Raw genomic sequence first — 22998 nt, forward strand, 5'->3', positions numbered from 1 at the left:
ATGTATTTTTAAACCTTAAATTCTTATACCTTTGCTGTTTTCTTTTCTTCACTACCCATTACTTCTAAAAATCTTGCAATTCATCACCACTAGAAACATCAGAATTATCACAGTTACAACTATGAATGACCAGTACTACATATTAGGCACTTTTCATACATTAATTAAAGTTCACTATAATCTTCAGAATCATTGTTTTTTCTATTTTACAAATGAGAAACAGGTGTTCTGGGGTTTGCTCAAAGGTATGTAAGGGATGGGACTGGAATTTAAATGTATAACTGCCTACTCCCAAACCTACATCCCTTCTTCTCATCTCACTGCCTCTGCATCATCACATCTTTCCTGAGAATTCTCTCAAAGGCACATCTGTTCACTTCTTACACTTTCCATTCTCTAAGCCAAGAGATAACCTTTCCACCAAATGCAATGACTTCTAGCCCCATATTGTTTCTCTTCTCTCTCCATTCTGTCTGTCTTCTTGCTGGGCCACTTCTCCTATTCCCAAGGCACAATGATTCCTTTATAGTTAACAGATTAATTTCACATAAATTCTCATTTGACCTAAGCAGATGCTGCTCACAGGCACATGATAGGCAGAAGTGGAGGGTCTGTAGGAAGACAGAAGACAGAAGAGCCTACCATGGAATAACAGACTGACAGGGCACAGAAAGGATCTGGGCTCCAGAAGCACTTCGGGTCAGGACACAGAATAAAAGCCTTGTGATTAATGAACCTGCCCATGATTATTGGAGGGAAGCCTGGACAAGCCAAGTCTACCCTGAAGAGGCTGTGCAGCAGAAAAGTGTACTCAGAGAGGGCAAGCACTGAGACACATTTCAAACACAGCAGTAGGCCAGCCAGCCTCATGCCAGGGATGCAAAGCCCCCACCCTCACTCCTCTTTTCTGTTCTGCAGGCACTCCTTATTCTGTCTGCCCTGCAGCCATCCATCTTCTCAGTCTTGGCCAATGGTGGGCAGATTGCTTGTTCGCCTCCCTTTTCTTCTAAAACCAGGTCTCAAGGTAAGCTCATGGGGGTTCCTAGTCTACTCCAGGATGGGCAGGAGGGGTAGGTCCGAGAAGAGAGGATCTTAGATTGGAAGTAGGGCTAGCCACTCTCAGAATAATCAGAGTGTTCTGCTCAGAGTACTGAGAAAGAGACCTCCAAGAAATCTAGCAGAGGCTCTGAGTCTGTGACCTCTCTGATCACACAGACAGCTGCAATCCTGCAGCTTGAGGCCCAGCCCTGATGATCAACCCAGGAAGCCAGGTTCAATCCTCAGCTCCTGAAGAGGAATAGGTGTGGTTAGGAAGCAGAGGGTCATGATAAAACATGCAAAAGAAATGTTCAATGCTAGCCTCAAAGTTCAGGAGGTAACGAGCCAAGTTCTGGTTCTGGCTCTACTGTTAACTTGCCATGTTACTGGTAACAACTTAATATCTCTAGGTTCTGGTTTGAGGATAAATTAAGAGAAACTGCTGTCCAACTCATATGCCAGGACTGCTAATGGGATACCACCTCTGTAAGTTAGAATAACCTATATTTTGTCCCATGCTACAGTGATGAACTGCCACCTCCTCATCCTCGAGAGTTTTCTGATCACTGTGCTGACACGAATATACTACCGAAGGAAAGATGACAAGGTTGGATATGAGCCTTTCTCTTCTCCAGACCAGGATGTGAACCTCAAAGCCTGAGGTGAATGGCTTGGACAATGAAAGAGACACTGTATTCATCAGATGGGTACAAGGTTTCTTTACTGTTCTTCAACCTTGACCAAATGGGGACCAATTCTATCGTCAGTGCAAGCTGGCAAATGATGTATGCTTGACTGTAGAGATGAATGAGAACTATGCAATAGGATGAAATTGTTTTGGATCTTGCCTGAGGAAGGTATTTTAAGCTTAATAAACAGGATGGAGTTTGATTTTCTACAACTGGGCACATTGCCTCCATGGGTGCCACTATTAGCCCATCAAGATTGTATATTAAAAGGTTACTCTGAGCTTTCCCAAAGCAAATGAAAGGGAGAAGAGTGTATGACAGTTTTCTTGGTATAGTAACAGGAATAGAACTCAGCCAGGCAAAACAGTATGAACCCAAAGTCTCAAAGAAACCAGGCTTCTGAAGAACAGATGGAAGTTGTTTTCTTCCCTTACAGATGTGTCAGTAGGGCGCTGATGACATTAGACCTGGGCGATCTAGATCAGCCTCCCTTTGTGGGCCAGTGGCTTTTTGAGTCTTCTGTACCAAGCGGCAAAAGGAATTGCAATGATATGGTCATGCAGTGACTCTGAGGAGACAAATTAGGATGCAAAAGTCAAGGAATTGATCATACAGGTAAAAAGTCTCAAACACATAAAATATATCATACATGTGTATACCAGGTCAAAACATATAAAATGGAACATTAGGTAAAATCACTTTGCCTTTATTTGGCTAATGACAAAAGCCAAAATAACTGAACAATAACAATTTAATAACACTCAGATCGGAAAAAAATAAACTGAACACCAATTGAGGAAAACGTCCTTGTGGAAACCAGCACTGGTGATGGGGCCAACATTCATGCCAAGGCCAGTATTTCTTTCCAACACTCTTTCTTCTCAGGATCCACAAAACAAAACAACTCAACCAATCAAGTCTCTGTGTTCAAAACAGTCAGTGTCTCCCTAAGAATGGTGGGAAAGCCCACTTGAAAGCTAAGAAACAGAACTGGAATCATTTTAATGTTAAACCAACTACTTTTGTTTTCTACCCCAATCTAAGTACTAACATTAAACTTTGGCAGACAGAATATTTCTTCTTTCTTTTAAAGAAAATTAACATTTAATTGTATAATCCCCAAAACATGTTCTACTTATTTGCAAAAATAATAGCTAGGGACCAGTCTTTATCCCATGACAATCTATTCCATGAGAGAAAACAAGAACAATCATCGTTATGACCTTGAAAAATATAACTTTAAAAATACTTATATTGATAAGCTTGAAAAAAATACCATTAGTTAAAAACATTGTTAAAGGAGCTTTTCTCCTACCTGCATTGGTTCAACTTCTGGTGATAGTTTGCTGACAGAACATGTAAAAGCTATGGCTTTTAGGAAATTAAACAAAAGCAGCAAAATAGACTTGATTTGGAAAGATTTTTAGATATAGGGTCTGAAACAGGATTAATAAGGCAATGAGCTCCAGAAAAACAAAAACTGCCCATAAATCAAGAAAGAATAAAAAGCACTGTGAAGAATCATTGTAGAGGGAATATTCAAAGACTTTCTGGACAGCTGTGTGGTCACAAATAAGAAAAATGTAACTCAGGTGCTGCCTGCGATGTTATCAGTGATCAGAAAAGGTGAAAAGCTCTCTTGACCTCCCTCAAATTTTTTCTCTTATTCACGACTTTCAACCTCCTCACCTTCTTACCCAACCTTCTTACCCAAGCCTCAGCAAAATAATGGTCTTTGGCTCTAGTGATCAGAAGCAGCTGGAACAGTACAAACGACCCATGTCTATTCCTCTAAAATTTCAACCTCTACCCTTCAGTGCTGCGGAGTCTAGCGTATGAAAAAAACAAACTTTCTGCCCAGCTCATCTCAAGGTAACTGATGAAATGGCACCTCCTCAGCACTGGCTACAAGGCTTCTGTCTCCCTTCTCCTTCTATTACAGAGAAAGGCTATAAGGCCAACCAACTTTTAAGGCTCTCCCATTTCTGCCACATTTGGCCTATTCAGGCTGACAGCTTTGCTTGTGCAATTTAGGGTTTAAGTATTATTAAAATTAATGTTAGAAGTTAATATTAACAACAATATTTAAAGATTTACAGATCACACACATGGTTGTGGAATGCAAACCTCTAACCTCATGTAATTAGGCACAAATGATCAAATAATGCATCATCCCAACTTCCTCCACCCACCCACCGTTGTCCAGCACATAGGATCACATTTATCCCAAAGTACCTAGTATGCCATGCCATAAAGTTTTTTGCTTTCAGTCAAAATTTCATGGAGATATACTGTGTTAGGAGACTGAGGCCAGACAGGCTCACCAGAAGGGGTGAGAGTTTTCTGACAATACATGTACATGCCAGGCTAGCAGTCTCATGGAGGTTGTTAGCCTAGAGGTCATACTCCAAGGACAGGATATGCCAAAAGCAGCCCATCTACACAGCAGAGGAAGAAGGCCAAACACTTGGGACCCAGACAATACCTGTGAGGAGTGACTGCACGGAGGAAAATCACATTCTGATTGCCTCCCTTTCCAAATATACTTGGACAACATGTATTTTGAGAGAAAATGTAGGTGGGTTTCAGTGGTGATTTCACGTTTTTCTATCAACAGAAATGGGCAGAATTCCCAAAAAGGGTAGAATGAAGCAGAAAAGTTAAAATATGTGACCCTACAAAGCTGGGTATTGGAAAACATTAACTTCAACAGTTCCAAAAAAAGGATTCCAAGTCAAAGCCTGTGTAAACTAGATTTGATAGTAAAAATAGCACTTCATGAAAAGAGTTAGAAATGTTATTTTCATGGGCCATCAGGACAGCAAGAGGTTCACCCTGTTTATTCCTCTACTCTGCTGCACTCTTTCTCTGGATGATCTGAGTTTTAAGAACCTAGGTAGTCCTGCTGTGCAGGCAGGCAGTAACTCGAGCCACTGGCCCTCAGGCATAAGAGCAAGTTTTACCAGAAAGTGTTCAGCAAGGGGACTATGAGATGCTCACAACCTTAGCAGAGAGGCAAGGAAAGATAAAATGTGGTTCTCTTAGCTGAAAACACTAAAACTCCACCCCTACAAGGGGTATTGATGAGTGATGAGATGGGCCCTGGACAGATGCAAATTTCCCCTGAACCTTATGATATGATAAGGATTAGGATTATGATAGATAATGATCTGCTAGGTCATGTGCTGTAGGATGCTACAAGTTGAAAAGGAGCTCATGCTCAACACCAAGTGCTTAAGCTTCAGCATTCTCTGATGTGAAATTTAAGTGGTGAATCCCCTGGGCAACATAACAGGGGAGATGGGAGCAGGCAGAGAGAGAGGGAGGGAATCTACCACACTCTTGTAATATGAGCCACTGGTGACTTGCTAGAGGGGCAGTGACGGGAGTCCCTGCCAGATGCCAACTCCCTAGGAAAAAGAAACACCTCATGAAGCACTGGTTCCAGTCAAGGATACTATTACAAGGGGAAGAGGTCAAGATAAGGCTTTAAAAAGGGGTGCGTTTCCATATGCATTTGCACCTATGTTCTCTGCAAACCTCTCTCAATATTCAATATGGTTAATGAGCAACATGGATTAACAGATCATGTTCAAACTGCAGACATTTACAAAGTATCTTTTGTAAAAAGCTAGGAAACGAGTATTAAGATAGGATTAGTAGGGCCAGGGACTTACTCCCAGAGGAAAATTAAACTGACTTTGTATAGGATTGAGTATTGTCCAACTCCCCTCCTCAATCAGAGTAAACCTGAAAGTGTTCCTCCCTTTAAAGGTAGGAAGAATTTAAAGATTACAAAAAAGAGATTGACAACAGCTCCCAAATAACTGGGCAACAGAGTTTTCTGAGAGATGAACACAGTGTAGAAACCGCAGCTGATGCCATGTGGTCTGGTTCCATCCCCATCAGTGTCTTCATGGACCCCATTGGGTCCAACAAGAAACTCCTCAGGGAGTAAGAAAAGTCAGACTCAGATCTCCTTCTTCCCTCAGCCACACGGACCACGTGCCAGCAGTATACATTGGGGATTTGTGGCTATTACTCAGCTTTTAGCTTTTTTTAAAAAAGGAAACCAAGATTATGATATTTCCCCTCCAAATCACCCATCAGGCACCCATGGCTCACAGCCTGAAGGAGTTGGCAAGACAGTTTGCCTGAGAATAAAAGGCAAACAGTATGGTGTATCAGGAAGAAAAGGCCTCTGGGTATTACACCACTTCCTTCTGCCCACTCCTCGGGGGCAAAAAATTAGTTCTACTTACTACATTTGAAAGACTAATTTTTAAAAAATTAATAAAAATGACAATTTCCCTGTCAAGAGCACATGAACATAAACAGTAAAGCAAAGTCCACGGGGAGGGTATATGAATGCAGAACAGGCATCTAAGATGTAGTTAGCCTCCTTCTTGGTGGGGTGGGTGATGTCTTTCCGAGGATAGGCTGTCTGTCCCCCCATCCTAAGTCCTCTTGCCCCAACTGTCTTTCCTTTGTAGCTGTCCTTAGGATTAGTGTTGGGATCACAATCTGGAATTCAACAGAGAGCTTCTGAAGGTGATGGGACAGAGGGAGGGGAGGAGAAAGGAGAGATGAAAATTTAGTCTTCTTCATCCTCACTGATATCATAGGCTGCAGACTTGTGTCTGGAGAGGTTTGTTGGGGAGGAAGGCGGGGAAGTCTTGCCAGAGAAGGGCCACCGGAAAGAGGGAGAGGGGGAACGTTCACGAGTGGGGCTGTTGCTGGGACTTTGCCTTGGACTGATGGCCTGCAGCATCCGGCCTTTCCCCTCTTTCAGCATATGTTTCTGGGGAAACCAAAAGGAAGAGTTAGAAGAAACCTATGGATCCTACTAACCAATGGAGGAGATCTGAGACTTCAAATTATCCTGAGTGCCCTCTGTAATGTCAAAAGTGACCAAGTAAGCCACAGATACAATTCTAAGCAATTTCTCAGTCAAAGTGATTATGCTATACTACATGTCTAAGGGTTCCCACCTGCTATCCACTGTCACCCAATCTTTGACTTCTATGTCAAAGGAATTCTTAAAAGGCTACTTGTTGGTCTGAAGTCTAGGTTCTAGGCAAAAACAAAGGAATTAACTCAGACAAAAGAGTACCTACCCTAGTTTTGGGGGTTCTCTGAAAATTCTATATTCCTGTTCCTCAAGGACAGAATTCCCACCTTACCCAGCAATCCTGCAGTGGCTGCTTGTAGTGGAGGCAGTTTTTTTTTTTTTTAAACTGTTCTTTGCTCTTTCCTTTCCTTCTATCCAAAATTGTAATGTAGAAGCAAGCTAGGCAAGGTTACTCACTTGTCACCATATTTGGAGGTTTATAGAGAGCTGGCAAAATTAGGAGAATGTATAACCACTTTCTGTAAAGATTTTTAAAACCTTTCTGGAGATAGTTGAAATATAGTTCTGCCCAATAAAGGGAACATATTAGATAACTTCTTATTGTCAATGTCCCTTTCTGCTCAAGGATTCTATAGTTCCTTTCACAGCATAAGATTTTCCTGAATTTCCCTAAATTGCCCAGCAGGAAGGAACATACCAGGGCTCCTTCTGGACCAAACATTTCCAGGAAACTTCCAATGAATTCTCGGGATTTCTCTTCCCATTTCTGAATGAGGTCAATGCTTTTTTCTTCCACCTTCTGAACAAATTCTTTTGACTTTTCCTCCACATCTTTCACTTTCTTCTTTACTTTGTCAACTCGTTCCTGCAAGTGGTATTTCTTCTCCTGAATAAAGAAATAACTGTTTTGAGAAATAATACTCACTCTGACCATCCATACCAAGGGGAAGAAAAAGACTTGGTTTGGTACTCTATTTAGACACTCCTTTCGGTCTTGAGAATTTCACTTTACTTTAATATATCCCATACTTCCTTAGCATTGTAACAGAAACGATAAGCTCTGGATGGTCATCTTATGTAAAAGTGTAATAATTCTAAGGTTGTAGAGCCCAGGACTAAACTAAATGCACAGGGTAAGCCCAGTAACAGACTGGCATATACCAAACAAACTCAGATTTTTTAAGACAAAATATTAACTTGGAAGATATACATGCCCAACAAAACCCAAAACCCCATTCTAGACGGAGATGTATATGTATAGGGAGGGAGCAACAAGATCACTGTACAGTATTGCCAACAACAAGTCAACTCTAACAGGTTGAAAAAGAAAGTAGCAGACCTTTTACTTAATTCATTTATTACGCTAAAATTTTCCCTCCATCACTGTCTTATTCTATGACTACCGAGGAGTTTCATTTTTTTTTTTTTTTAAACATCTGGAGGTCTGTTTGCTCATTCGCAAAATAAGGATGATACTCATTGGTCCTGTCAGCTTCCCTAAAAATAAGAGAAAAATGGTATGAACTCTCCCAAAGGGAGGGAAGGAGTCTTTAGCCAAATGAAAAGTGTTCTCATTTTCAGATCATAAAGGGGAAGGGGAGTATGTTTAAGATTCTTAAACACCTGAAAATAAATTCTGCAGTGTAACAACAGCAAGGTTGTTAACAGCAGCCAGCATTTATCTGCACAGATAAATCAATTTAGATGAAACCATTTTACCCATTCATAATTCACAGAGCTGGGAACAAATGAGGGAGCGTGGTAAATTACTCACATATAGAAGACACAGCAGCTTTCTTCTTTTAAAATCAACTTTACTGAGGTATAATTTATATACAAAATGTATAGCAGTTTGTTTCTAAGGGCAATGTTAAGATAAACTTGCTTTCATAAATCAAATTTTAAAAGTTAGTTCCATGTGCCTTGAGAAGTTGCATGCAAAATGTTGTGTGTTACTATCCACACAGGGAGAAGATCCACAGTTTTCATCAGATTTATAAAGACCATACAATAAAAAAAAAAGTTAAGAACCACTGTTTTAAATGTATTTGATATAAACACTGTACTTTGTAAGTTACACATTCTTATTTAATTGCTTGTATGTCCTTATATCAATGTTGTGATACCAGACCATAAAGGCAGATAATGCTTCTTTTTATAGAACAGATACATCCAAATGCTCTTTGTAAAAAGCCTGGCATAGTACTATGTGCAAAGAGGTATCCACTGAGCTTTTGGAGGTGATAATAAGAGTAGATCGAAGAGCAAGTTTAACTTAGACAAAGTGAGAGGCAACATGTGCTACAGGGCCAGGGAACTCTGGGATGAGGTTAGAACTTACATTGATAAAGCTGACATTGAGTTCCTTTGCTGTGTAGCCCCTCTGGAGGTTCCGCCTGGCATACACATCATAGTCACGGACAATTCGAGTGATGATGTCTGATGTGGAGATACCTTCTGTCCTCTGTGTTGGAGCAAACATGCCTAACCCAAAAACACAAACACTGTGATACTCTGAATAGCTCAGGCAGTAGGACTAGATGGAAACTGGGAGCCACAGTCCTCTCCTATCCTCAAAAAGCAGAGTCTGCTATTACTAAGTACAGTCTGAGATGCTGACATACAAAAGGAAGACTGAATCAAGGGTTAGGAGTAAGGAAAGGTCCTAATATTAAGAAAAGAATGGAGCTGAAGAAGGGTTTCTTGAAATTAAAGGAGATAACAAAAGTAGATGTTTAGACTGAGAACTGATGGATATGATGCTATACTCACTTTAACCTCTTATCCAAAATGTGACCTAAAAGTGGATGTTGAATTTCTCACTGTATAAATTTTCCTCTGTAGTGATGTGATTGAATATGTCATTGTTCCCAAGACTCCATAAAATGAGGATGCACATCAGCTTACTCACCTGCTTCCTTGATGTGCTTATAAACATCATCACTCCCAGCAGAAGAATAAGGGATGTCATCGTGAGCCACAAAATCAATCTGAAAATAAGGAAACATCATTAAAACTCAGGATAAGTGCTACTCAGAAAGAACCAGGCAACACTCTGTGGCCCAGAAAAAGGGCCACAAGGTGAAGCCAGGCCTCAAATGAACTTTTCTCTTTGTCTCTCCTTGCTCAGCTCATAAATTTCACGATTCTTTTACAAGTGATCCAACCTAACTGTTTATGGATCATAAACATGAAGGTAGCCAGTTTCTTTTCTAGTTGCTCCTCCTGGTTCCTGGAAGTGCTACCCTCACACTGAATACCAGTCACCATGGGTGAGAAATAGGCCTGGAAGATTTTCTGGTATGCTAGCTAGTGGATGGAGTCAAGAAAAGAAGAAAAGAAACCTCCCTATCCTCCTGGCTCTACAAGAACTGGTCAAACAGGGTTTCTAAAAATATGAGAAAGAAGTCACTTCTTTGTTAACTGGTTTTTCTCTAAGTCTGTGAGATAAGTGGCAATATAAAAATAGCAACCAAGAGCCCCATAAAAGAACTTTAGGTCTCAGATCTATTTACTACTGTTAATACCTCTTGCACTGGGATCAACAATCTTTCTAAACCTCATTTATTTACTCCATCCTGAATAGGCCATATCTCCTTTGTTAATATAATTGCTAATACCACCATACCCAGCTCCCAGAAGCCATTGTAATGTTATGCTCATCAGGACTATGTCAGGAACTCTCAGCTAACATATCAATTACCCATGAACAATTTGTCAGGGACACAAAGGCAGCAAAGTGAAAATAAGAATGGTGAGCGAGACAGACTCGTGACTGACGATATACTACTAACAAGGAGAGGAAAGGGAATCTGAGAGTCCCTCTAACCTCTTCTGCCTGGGCCTGCCTGGCTGTGTTGCTGAGAATAATCTTGCTCTTCACCTTTGGTACCACTGGCTGCTAAATGATGATGCAGAAAAGCTACAGAACTATAAAGGTCTGCCCTAATCCTAAATAGTTGTAACAATTATCCCTTAGCTTCAGGCCTACCCAAATACTGCTTTTGGAGCACTTTGGCTACTTTTGTTCTTTCCTGTCTCACTGGACAATTTACTTTCAACATTCTACACACTACTGTAGACAACTGACAACATGCTTGCTGGTTCCTCAAGCTTGAGGGCCTCCAGCCTGACCTGGCAAGTTCTTCTCAGCTATAATCCCATCTTTTGTAGGAAATCTGCTTTTTTAATATGGGAAAATAAAAAGGAGATAAGGATTTTTATAATACCAACTCACTGAGACAAAGTGAGAAACCTCCTTGGTTTCTGACCCCACATAATTTCTAGCCTGAAATTAAAAGTCTTGAAACTAAATTTAAGCCAGTACAAGATAAGTCCATGTTTCTGTATCTTATTTCCTGGAATGTGAGCTCCTTGAGAGCATGGAAGAAAAGTTATGACCAACCTAGATAGCATATTAAAAAGCAGAGACATTACTTTGCCAACAAAGGTCTGCCTACTGAAAGCTATGGTTTTTCCAGTAGTCATGTATGGATGTGAGAGTTGGACTATAAAGAAAGCTGAGCACCGAAGAATTGATGCTTTTGAACTGTGCTGTTGGAGAAGACTCTTGAAAATCCCTTGGACTACAAGGAGATCAAACCAGTGCATCCTAAAGGAAATCAGTCCTAAATATTCACTGGCAGGACTGATGCTAAAGCTGAAACTCCAATACTTTGGCTACCTGATGAGAAGAACTGACTCATCTGAAAACATCCTGATGCTGGGAAAGATTGAAGGCGGCAGGAGAAGGTGATGGACAGGGAGGCCTGGTGTGTTGCAGTCCATGGCGTCGCGAAGAGTCAGACACAACTAAGTGACTGAACTGAGAGCATGGCTGTGCCTAGGTATACTCTAAAGAGGCTGGTATGCTATGAGGATGGACACACCTATGGGGGAAAGGGTGGGGGTGCGTAGACTCCAAAGCTGAAGAGGTTCAATTTCTAGCCCTGCCAGAGTATAACCTAGTTATTTGACCTCTCTGGCCCTGTTCTCATATGTAAAGTGGAAATAACTAATAACTACCCAACAGGACTTTTGTGGGGAACAAATGAAATATAATGGATGTAAAAGCACCTCTAAACTATCAAATCCAATAAAAATGTCAGGGATGACTATTATTAGAAGTAATAACATAAAAAAAAAAAAGAAGTAATAACATCATCATCTCTTCTATATTAAATTTACAGAGAAGGTAGAAGTAAAATAAAGCTAGTGGAAAACTAGCCCAAGTACCAGAAGCCTTCAAAGTTGAGGGAATTATAAAACAGGGAATGGGAACATGTACTCAGTTTCTTACCCGGTGTTCTGCCAGGAACTCTGGTGTCAGGGTCCAGGGGGCATTCCTCACCACCTCATCCACATAGCGGCAGTGCTGCACTGCATCATAGCGCTCATTTTCATTCATCACGGTGAAGCCTTTGAAGTTGTGTGTTAGCTCATCACTGCAAACTGAGTTCACCACATCATAAGGGTATAAGTCAAAGTCCCCTCTACCTCGGTCACCAACCTCTACCATTTCCTAGGATTGTAACCAATCACCCCACTTGGATAACAGTATTTTAAATGTAGCTCAGTCTGGATAACAATGCTTTCCCTAATCCAAGATACACCTTCGGGAGCAACACTCAATATGTTCACACGCTGGAAAGGAGAGGATACAACAGAAGAATAAGTTCTTTGGCTTGAAATGAACCTACTGTACATTTGTGCATCAATGAACAGTTTTAAAAAAATGTTTTCCTATTAGACTGGAAAGTGTCAGTTGCTCAGTCATGTCCGACTTATTGTGACCCCACGGACTGTAGCCCACCAGGTTGCTCCTCTGTCCATGGGATTCTCTAAGCAAAAATACTGGCATGAGTTGTCATTCCCTTCTCCCAGGGATCTGCCCGATCCAGGGATCAAAGCTTGGTCTCCCACATTGCGGGCAGCTTCTTTACTATCTGAGCCACCAGTGAAGCCCTATTAGCTTGGATTGGACCACATAACATTTGCTTAGCAGACTTTTGTACTTCAGCTGATTCAGAATGATAAACTGAGGGGCTTCCTAGGTGGTGCAGTGGTAAAAAATCTGTCTGCCAATGCCAGGAGATGCAAGAGATGTGGGTTTGATCCCTGGGTTGGGAAGATCCCCTGGAGAAGGGCATGGCAACCCACTCCAGTACTCTTCCTTGGAAAATTTCATGGACAGAGGAGCCTGGTGGGCCAGAGTCCACAGGGTCACAAAGTCACACAATCAAGCATGCACAGTACACATACAAACATACAGAGTCGTGTTAGGATGATAAACTGAAATCTAAAGTAAATGCTATTTTTAAGTAGGCACTAGGGGATCAGACTGCAGAAACCAGCCAAAACCAGTGAGATAAATCCTAGACATCTCAAGTGAATGAGCTTAAAGCGTCTCTAATCCAGGTTTATACAGTTCAGGTTTTAGTTACTTCATATTCTTCATATGCTTCACATTTTAAAGAGGGATGGGGAATACATGTAAATCTATGGCTAATTCATGTCAATGTATGACAAAACCCACTACAATACTGTAAAGTAATTAGCCTCCAACTAATAAAAATAAATGGGAAAAAAAAATAAATTAATAAAGAGGCTACACTATATCCCTCATTTAAAAACCAAAATAAGAGTCAATGTACTCAGGTTATAAAGACAGGAGAAAAAAGGCTACTGTAATTTTTTTCTGGACAGCACCTAAGTCAACAGGTGTTTTCTTACCTCCCACAATGAGGTATGTATTAGGGAAAAGGTTCTTTGCTTGCATTAGAGCCCGGGCATGACCAGAATGAAATAAGTCAAATATTCCATCTGCATAAACTCTCACAGGCCGTTCACCTATATCCAAAGGAAAGAATTTATCAGACAAACACACTATCTCAATACCTCATATTTAACAAATGGAAATGGCACTGTGTGACTGTTCCATTCTTGCACAACTCCCTTTAAAGGCATTCTCTGGCTATTCACCTTAATTTGGGGTGTTTGGGTATTGTAAGGAGTAACACCACAGAATTCTACAGACCCTCTTGGCATCATAGCCACTAACTCTCTTCATCAGCCTAGGTTTATCAAATCGATCAGGTAATTGGGTTTCTTGATTATTTTTTCTTGAAGTTATTTAAGAAGTGAAGGGAAGAGTTATACAAGAGACGTATCTGAAACTTTAAAATCATCATTTTTGGCTTACATTTAAACTTCAGTTATGTTTAAACAGACTATAATTAAACTATACTCTGGCTGCCTGCTCTCTCATTTTCAAGCTGCTGTGATTACTAATGACTAACACTTTGCTTTGAAAATAAAATACTTTGCTTTGAAAGTAAAGAGTGATCCAGAGGAGTGAGACTGAAAAAGAGGCAAGGTAAGCACCAGTTATCAATCTATTGCTTCTCAGTCCCAGATTCACCCTCACCATCTGCTCTGTGGTAACAGATAGAATTTCTTCAAGCATTTCTCCTTGGTAGTGAATATGTTACACATTCTCAGTATAGAGTGATATAGAAAATATTTGAAAATCATATATAAGTACTTTAGGACTTTATATTAGAGCTTTTCCTCTTCTGTCCATTACTGAAAATAATAAATGACTGTCAACTTATTTTTAGTGGTAGTAGACTGTGAAAGAAAAGGCAGGAAATGATATCCTGGGGTACAAGACTAATTCTAAAGTCAAGTAAACACATTGAGAAAGAAATTGATATAGTAGTTCATCATGCTTCAAATGATAAATCTAATGAGTCCTAGGCAACCTATTTCCACTACATGAATAAAAGAAGAGTTGTTTCACTGTAGCAGCAAAAAAGAACAGTAAGAGAATCTGTGTTATTTTTGGAAAGAAGGGTTAGAGCCTTATCAAATACACCATACTGAAAGTAGGGGTAAGATACATCTCCTTCCTGCCTTGAGGACAATGAATCAAGAGAGGAAACTGGTTCTCAGGAGGCTTATGGACTTTTCTTTATAGATAGCTTTATCCATAAATGAATATTTTTAAACTGAGAAATCATACACTGCTGATAGAAATATAAACTGGTATAACTTTTAAGAAAGGAAATTAGGCAATATCTGTCAAAAGACAAAGGACAAATGTTTATACCCTTTAGCCCAGCTATTCCAATTCTAGAAATTTATCTCACGGGTATGCTTGTAAATATGTATGCAGATTGCATTATTCATTGCAGCACTGTTTGTAATAGCAAAAATTTGGAAACAACCTAAACTTCATTGGAAGACTGACTGTGACATGATCCACCCACTAAAACTGTGGGAAGACTTTGCTCATATTATTTGCTTAGATATCCATAGGAAATTGGTAATACTGGTGGCCTGCAAAAGGGATACTAGGTGGATGTGAGATAGTAGTGAGAAGAAAGACATTTCACTCTGTGTCCTTTTTCAATGTTAGATCATGGGAACACATTGATTTTATAGGAAGTAAAATTTGTAAATAAAATAAATACACCAATACAACAAAAAACGGAGAAGTAATATGATGGATTTGGGAGTATGAAAAAGTTATAGCTTAAGCTTGCCAACAAGCTACATTGCTATGTAATCTTAATCTATTTAAGTATCAATTTCCTCACCTACAAAACAAAGCAACACCCTGCCCAATCTGAGTAGTATAATCTCTCTTCAACATCCTAGAAATCATGACCATGAAGTAACCAACACACTTCTTTCTTTTCTAAACAAGTCCAGAATAGTTATGATCTCACTTTATTTGATCCTAAAAGACAACAGATAGAATATAAAACTTGAGAATATTGTATTGGTGTTTCTTTGCCATTAGTATATAACAAGGGCAAAGTGAGATGAGGGAGATTTACCTCAGTAAACACATTTCCTGGATACTGGCAGTAGGACAGACTGCTGTTAACTGAGTGGCTATTTGCCAGCAGTTAAACATCTATATTAGGCCAAATCACTCTGAACTTTCTTGGATTAGCCCCCGATGTGCCTCTTGCTCTCTTCAGCATTTCCCCAGGACCCCAACCTCTCAATTCTCTATGTTTTAACCCCAAGTCTTTGGAAAATCCAGGCTTGTGTATTAATCAACTGACCAGAAGGGGCCACTGTTGAACTAAAAATCTAGGGAGAAAGAATGTGTTTTGCATTCTTTTACCAAATGGCTACTGGCCAGGATGACTATACCCTTTGACCTACATCTGCTGTTCCAGCACATTATCAAGAGCAACTGCTTTCACTTTCAAAAATGGTCTTGATATGGATTATAAATTACAGTCTTTGCACTACTTCTAGACTAAGTAACTAGATGTTCTCCTTTAAACAGAAAAGACCTGGGTTTCAATTTATTATTTCTTTTGATATATTCTCTCAATAGCTACCATTGAAACATTCCATCTTTAACAGATTTCCATTGCCCTTCAGACTCTTGCCTTTTTCTTCTTTTCTAAAAGAGAAAAAAGTCCTTTCAGCTTCTAAAAGAGACAAGAATAGGAAGTCAAGAGATACCTAGAGTAACAGGCAAATTTGGCCTTGGAATACAAAATGAAGCAGGACAAAGGCTAACAGAGTTTGCCAAGAGAACTCACTGGTCAGAGTAAACACCCTCTTCCAACAACACAAGAGATGACTCTACATATGGACATCACCAAATGGACAATACCGCAATCAGAATGATTATATTCTTTGCAGTCAAAGATGGAAAAGTTCTATACCATCAGAAAAAACAAGACCAAGAGATGACTGTGACTCCTTACTGAAAATTCAGACTTAAACTAAAGAAAGTAGGAAAAACCCTAGACCATGCAGGTAGACCTAAATCAAATCCTTTACGATTATACAGTGCAAGTGACAAATAGATTCAAGGGATTAGATCTGACAGACAGAGTGCCTGAAGAACTGTGGATGAAGGTTTTTGACACTGTACAGGAGGTGGTGGTCAAAACCATCCCCTAGAAAAAGAAACACAAAAAGGCAAAATGGTTGTCTGAGGAGGCCTTACAAATAGCTGAGAAAAGAGAAGCGAAAGGTAAAGGAGAAAAGGAAAGAGATACCCATCTGAATGCAGAGTTCCAAAGAATAGCAAGGAGAGATAAGAAAGCCTTCCTAAGTGATCAATGCAAAGAAACAGAGGAAAACAACAGAATGGGAAAGACTAGAGATCTCTTTAAGAAAATTAGAGATACCAAGGGAATATTTCATGCAAAGATGGGCACGATAAAGGACAGAAACGGTACTGACCTAACAGAAGCAGAAGATATTAAGAAGAGGTGGCAAGAATACAGAGAGGCACTATACAAAAAAAGATCTTAATGACCCAGATAACCACTATAGTGTGATCACTCACCTACAGCCAGACATCCTGGAATGCAAAGTCAAGTGGGCCTTAGGAAGCATCACTACAAACAAAGCTAGTGGAGGTGATGGAATTCCAGTCGAGCTATTTCAAATCCTAAAAGATGATGCTGTGTAAGTGCTGCACTCAATATGCCAGCAAATTTGGAAAACTCAGCAGTGGCCACAGGACTGGAAAAGGTCAGTTTTCATTCCAATCCCAAAGAAAGGAATTGCCAAAGAATGTTCAAACAACCACACAGTTGCACTCATCTCACATGCTAGTAAAGTAACGCTCAAAATTCTCCAAGCCAGGCTCCAACGGTACATGAACTTCCAGATGCTCAAGCTGGATTTAGAAAAGGCAGAGGAACCAGAGATCAAATTGCCAATATCCGTTGGATCATCAAAAAAGCAAGAGAATTCCAGAAAAACATCTACTGCTTTATTGATGACGCCAAAGCCTTTGACTGTATGGATCACAACAAACTGTGGAAAATTCTTAAAGACATGGGAATACCAGGCCACATGACCTGCCTCCTGAGAAATCTGTATGCAGGTCAAGAAGCAACAGTTAGCACTGGACATGGAATGGACTGGTTCCAAATTAGGAAAGGAGTATGTCAAGGTTGTATTGTCACCCTGCTTATTTAACTTATAGGGAGAGTACATCATGAGAAACGCTGGGCTGAATGAAGCACAAGCTGGAATCAAGATTGCTGGGAGAAATAACAATAACCTCAGATATGCAGATGACATCTCCCTTATGGCAGAAAGCAAAGAGGAACTAAAGAGCCTCTTGATGAAAGTGAAAGAGGAGAGTGAAAAAGCTGGCTTAAAACTCAACATTCAGAAAACTAAGATCAAGGCATCCAGTACCATCACTTCTTGGCAAATAGATGGGAAACAATGGAAACAGTGACAGACTTTATTTTCTTCACCTCCAAAATCACTGCAGATAGTGCCTGCAGCCATGAAATTAAAAGACGCTTGCTCCTTGGAAGAAAAGCTATGACCAACCTAGACAGCATATTAAAAAGCAGAGACATTACTTTGCCAACCAAGGTCCATCTAGTAAAAGCTACGGTTTTTCCAGTAGTCATGTATGGATGTGAGAGTTGGACCATAAAGAAAGTTGAGCACCAAAGAATTGATGCTTTTGAACCATTGTGCTAGAAAAGATTCTTAAGAGTCCCTTGGACTTCAAGGAGACCCAACTAGTCAATCCTAAAGGAAATTAGTCCTGAATATTCATTGGAAGAACTGATGCTGAAGCTGAAGCTCCAATACTTTGGCCACCCGATATGAAGAACTGACTCATTAGAAAAGACCCTGATGCTGGGAAAGAATGAAGGCAGCAGAAGAGGATGACAGAGGATGAGATGGTTGGATGGCATCACTGACTCAATGGACATGAGGTCTGAGCAAGCTTCAGGAGTTGGTGATGGAGCGGGAAGCCTGATGTGCTGCAGTCCATGGGGTCTCAGAGTCAGATACGACTGAGCAACAGAACTGAACTGAAAAGAGACAATCTTCTTATCTCTCAAGTCATACTCCTTTTATCTCTAAGTAGTGCATTTACGCCAAGATTACACAAACTTTCCTCTTGTACTCTCCCTTAACCTCTGTAAATGAAAAGCTGGGGGCAGGGGAGGGATGCCTCTTGAACCAGTTATTGGTTTAAAATTCACTAATGATGGCATGTGTAGATTCTTTATTGGTTTATTCCTCATCTGGCACTGGCATGAAGACAATCAATTACTTGGTTATTTAACATAACACTGAACAGAGAGAATAAGATAAAGGAAAAACCAGAGGTCAAATTGGCAAACTTTATAGGCCAATTTGGAACTATTTCTTCCACCCAAGATATAATCACTTTGCTGATGGTCTTCTATTATTTATAACTGATGTCTACAAAGAATAACAACACTCCAGGGTGAAAAGAACACAAAGATGGAAAAACTTAGGTTTTAGCTACAATTCTATCACTAATTATTTGTTTCACTGTAGGGGAAACTTCACTTCTTAATTTCTATGGACCTTTATTCATGTATATAATGAAGAGATTATAAAGTATATAATCTCAAAAATGACTTACCTGTAAAATTCTATTATAAAATTTTTATAAATTAGATTTACTATTTAGCATTTGTTAATTATAAGTGTCAAAACTTGGAAACAGTATACATATATATACATACATTTTTATCTTCCACAAGTGGTATGTGGCTAGATTAGCAAGGAAGGTAATATGATCAGATCTGGTGAGGTACTGCATTCTCAATGTGTGTCATTAGCATATGAAAAGTCCTTGCCCTCCACAGGCTCTACTATCACATCTGAATGTGATCCCTGAACTGTCCAGTAGCATTCTTAAGTCTAACCTGCCACCACTACTCTATCACATACAGCCTGTCTTTACTTGGTGTCATTTTACTCTGCCTCATTAGCCTAGTTATTATTGAAGTAAGAGGAGCCAAACCCCAAAAAAATCACATCATAAATCAGAAGGGTTGTGATCAACATGAGCTATATCTAAACATTCTTCCAAAAGGACTACATTCTCTGGAATTTTGAGGACCTCAAAACCATACTATATATGGATAAGATACAGCCAAAGGGTATTAGGATCCTAGCCTGACACTGTCCAGCACTCATTTCACTACTTCTAAGTTACAACAGAGAGTAAACATACTAACACAATTAATCAGTAACTATAAATATCTTCTATATACTGAAAATGTATATAGATTTGTGGCTATAACCACCTTTTATTCCTGAGAGCTTGCCTAGGTTGAGTCCAGCCCTACATTTACAGAATAAAAACCATAGAAATCAAGAAAGAAATGAAAAAGGATTGGGGAAAAAAGGAGAATTGGAGAACTTAAAGAGAAGTAAGAACAGATGCCAACAGGACTTTGTATTCATAACAAATGCTCGTGCAGTTTCTGTTTTATTCTTTTTAATTTTTATTGAAGGACAGTTAATGTTGTTAGTTTCTCCTATATAGCAAAGAGAATCAGTTATACATATATCCCCTCCTTTTTTAAGATTTCCTTCCCATTTAGATCACCAGAGAGCACTGAGTAGGGTTTTCTCTGCTATACAACAGGTTCTCATGAGTTATCTATTTTATACATAGTAGTGAATATAAATCAACCCCAATCTCCCAATTCATTCCACTCTCTCCTCCCCACCAGGTATTCATAAAATTTGTTCTCTACATCTGTGTCTCTATTTCTGCTTTCCAAATAAGTTAATCTGTAACATTTTTCTCAGTTCCACATATAAGCAATACTATACGATGTTTGTTTTTCTCTTTCTGATTTACTTCACGCTGTATGACAATCTCTAGGTCTATATCCATGTCTCTGCAAATGGTACTATTTCATTCCTTTTTATGGCTGAGTTAATACTCCATTGTATAGATGGACCACATCTTCTTTATCCATTCCTCTGTTGATGGACATTTAGATTGCTTCCAAGTTCTACTATTGTAAACAGTGCTGCAATGAACACTAGGATTTGACAATCTCTAAAACCAACTGCCCAAAACAGGGAAAGTATCTAGGATACATATTAATAATTTATGAGGCCAAAAACTGCTAATTAATGATGTAAACTAAGTATACAAATAAAGAGTATGGGCTTTGAAAATAATAAAAAAAAGTCTTCTTTGAAAAACTTGGAAAACTATAATATCAATAAAGATAAAATTAAGTGAAGAGCATCTCCCAACTTGGGGTATTTTTGTTCTATATCAATCAGTAGTATCATAGCTAGTGTACAGACTGATAGAAAGGAAAACTTGGGGGAAATTCTGAAGACTATTAAAAATGTGACAGTCTGACATCATCTGGCCTCTGAAAAAAACAGACAATATTATATACCAGCTCAAGTTAATATTTTATCCTCTTTGTTCCTCTGTATCTCCAGCTATAATGATAAAAGCCCTAAACGTGTATCACTATATCTCCTATCTGTGACAAAAATACTGGGAAGTAAGTATACAATAAGAAGAAAAAAATGAAATTTTATGGGGTACATTATCCTCTCAAATAGAACAGCAAGCTCAACTAGCTTTTCCAGGTAAACTGAGGGAAGAATATAAAGTAGGTGTATATCTCATAAATACAACTGAATGTTAAAAACAATAGTCAAACAAAAACATAATTCATCATTTACTTACAAGGAGTTCCTCTGCTGGCTTCTTCCATAGTTACCCTGACATAGGGCTTACTGAAGTCTACTTCAATTTCATCAGAAAAAGGCGCTGGCTGCCGTAAACCCTTAGGAAGAGGAAAATGAAGGAAAAGATAAGTTCAATAAAATACTAAAAAAAAATGGTAGCTTGACAGAAGTTATTAAACATGCTGTGATTAAAATTTTTCCTAAATCTTCATAACTTTAAAAAGGAAAAAGATATAAGCATTCCAAAATGACAAGTGAAAGTACAACCTTTTACCAGATGGACAAATCATAGCATGAAAGATAAATGGTGATTTCAGCCACCATGGTAGACAGTGGCTGGAAGCTACACATAGTCCCAACTAACTAAGTTCAGAATGACAGCTCCTCTACCAGATGGTAGAAGAGCCAACCCTGAACTATGTGATAAAAGTGCCAAAGTTCACAAGTGCATTTTCTTACCACTTGGTTTAAGTGGTACAGAACTGGGAAGGCAAACAGCAGCCATGTTCTTTAAGTAGTATCATCACTGTGTAATGCTTTATACTGTAAATATGTTCTAATTCTCATTTACAGCCCTGTGAGGCAAGTAGTATGATAGTTAATACCCTCAATTTAAAGATGAGGAAAATGAGGTTCAGAGAAGTTATACGAATTGCATGTAATTACTCAGAGGCAAAGCTGAAATATGAATACAGGTATGCTCTTTTCCTCTCTGGAGGAAAGTCTTACTTAGGAGTTTTTGTTAAATTTATTTCTAAGTATTTTATTCTATTTGATGCTTTTGTAACTGTTTTCTTCATTTTATTTTTGGGTTGTTCCTTGCCGGTGTAGAGAAACGCAATTGGCTTGTAAGTGTGTATGTATATTGGTATGAGTAAGTTCAGTTGATTCTCATCTCCTGTGGCTTTGTTAAACTCAATTATCAGTTTGAGCAGTTTGTTTGATAGGTTCCGTAGGATTGTCTACATATGAGACCATGTTGTATGTGAATAAAGACAGTTTTAGTTATTCCTTTCCAACCTGAATGTCTTTAATTTCCTTTCATTATCCCTTATTGCACTAGTTGAAACCTCTAGTACAATGGTGAATAGAGATTGCAAGGACAAACATTCTTGCCTTACTCCCAGTCTTAGAGGAGAAGCATGAAATCTTTCAACATCAAATATTAAGTTAGCTATAGGTTTTTCTTAGATGTCCTTTATCAGATTGAGAAATCTCTCTTCCTTTTGTAGTTTGTTGAGAGGTGTTTTGGGTTTTGTTTTTTTGGCCATGTCAAGCAGTTTGCAGGATTTTAGTTTGCCAACAAGGGATAGAACGAGGGACACAGCAAAGAAAGTACTGAGTCCTAATCACTGGGCCACCAGTGAATTAATTCCTTGTTGAAAGTTTTTAAATGAATGAATGTTGGATTTTGTCACATGCCTTTTATACAATATTGGGACAATCATATTTTGGTTTTTTTAATTAATTATGGTATATTAGATGCACTGATTTTAGAATGCTAAGCCAATCTTCATTCTTGAGTGAGATTCTTCTTGATCACACTGTATAAATCTTTTCATATGTTCTGGGATTCAATTTGTTAATATATTATTAGGAATCTTTGCATCTAAGTTTATGAGGGATTTTGAACTATAATTTTCTTTTCTTGTCCTGTTTTTGCCTGGCTTTGATATCTGGTCTCATAAAATGGATTATGAAATGTTATCTCCTTTATTTTCTGAAAAGTGTATAGGGTTGGTATTACTTCTTCCTCAAATGTTTGACAGAATTCACCAGTGAAGTCATCTGTGTCCAGCTTTATTTTTGTGGGAAGATTTTCTTAAAGACAATGCAATATTTCTAATTGGGACAGGTCTATTCACATTTTATTTTTTTCTTGGATCAGTTTTAGCAACTCAGCTCTTTCTA

At 39.0% G+C, this 22998-nt stretch overlaps 1 protein-coding gene across 10 annotated transcripts in view; it reads right to left on the reverse strand.

Moving 5' to 3' along the window:
* PCYT1A (phosphate cytidylyltransferase 1A, choline) overlaps positions 1–22998 on the reverse strand; it is a 56038-nt gene that overhangs the window by 6695 nt on the left and 26345 nt on the right. For 5 of the 10 annotated variants that reach the window (XM_020889658.2, XM_020889657.2, XM_070466168.1 and 2 more), the window contains 7 exons: positions 21086–21185; positions 13312–13428; positions 11879–12030; positions 9491–9569; positions 8921–9063; positions 7277–7465; positions 6342–6528 (listed from right to left, as the gene is read on the reverse strand). In XM_020889658.2, the coding sequence (XP_020745317.1) occupies positions 6342–6528; positions 7277–7465; positions 8921–9063; positions 9491–9569; positions 11879–12030; positions 13312–13428; positions 21086–21185 (967 nt within the window). Of the gene's footprint in view, positions 1–1742; positions 2296–2417; positions 6529–7276; positions 7466–8920; positions 9064–9490; positions 9570–11878; positions 12031–13311; positions 13429–21085; positions 21186–22998 lie in introns of those variants that run through there. The other 5 variants (XM_070466170.1, XM_070466169.1, XM_070466173.1 and 2 more) reach the window with 5 other exon arrangements.

Source organism: Odocoileus virginianus, chromosome 4, assembly GCF_023699985.2.
Source record: "Odocoileus virginianus isolate 20LAN1187 ecotype Illinois chromosome 4, Ovbor_1.2, whole genome shotgun sequence".
NCBI lineage: Eukaryota > Metazoa > Chordata > Mammalia > Artiodactyla > Cervidae > Odocoileus > Odocoileus virginianus.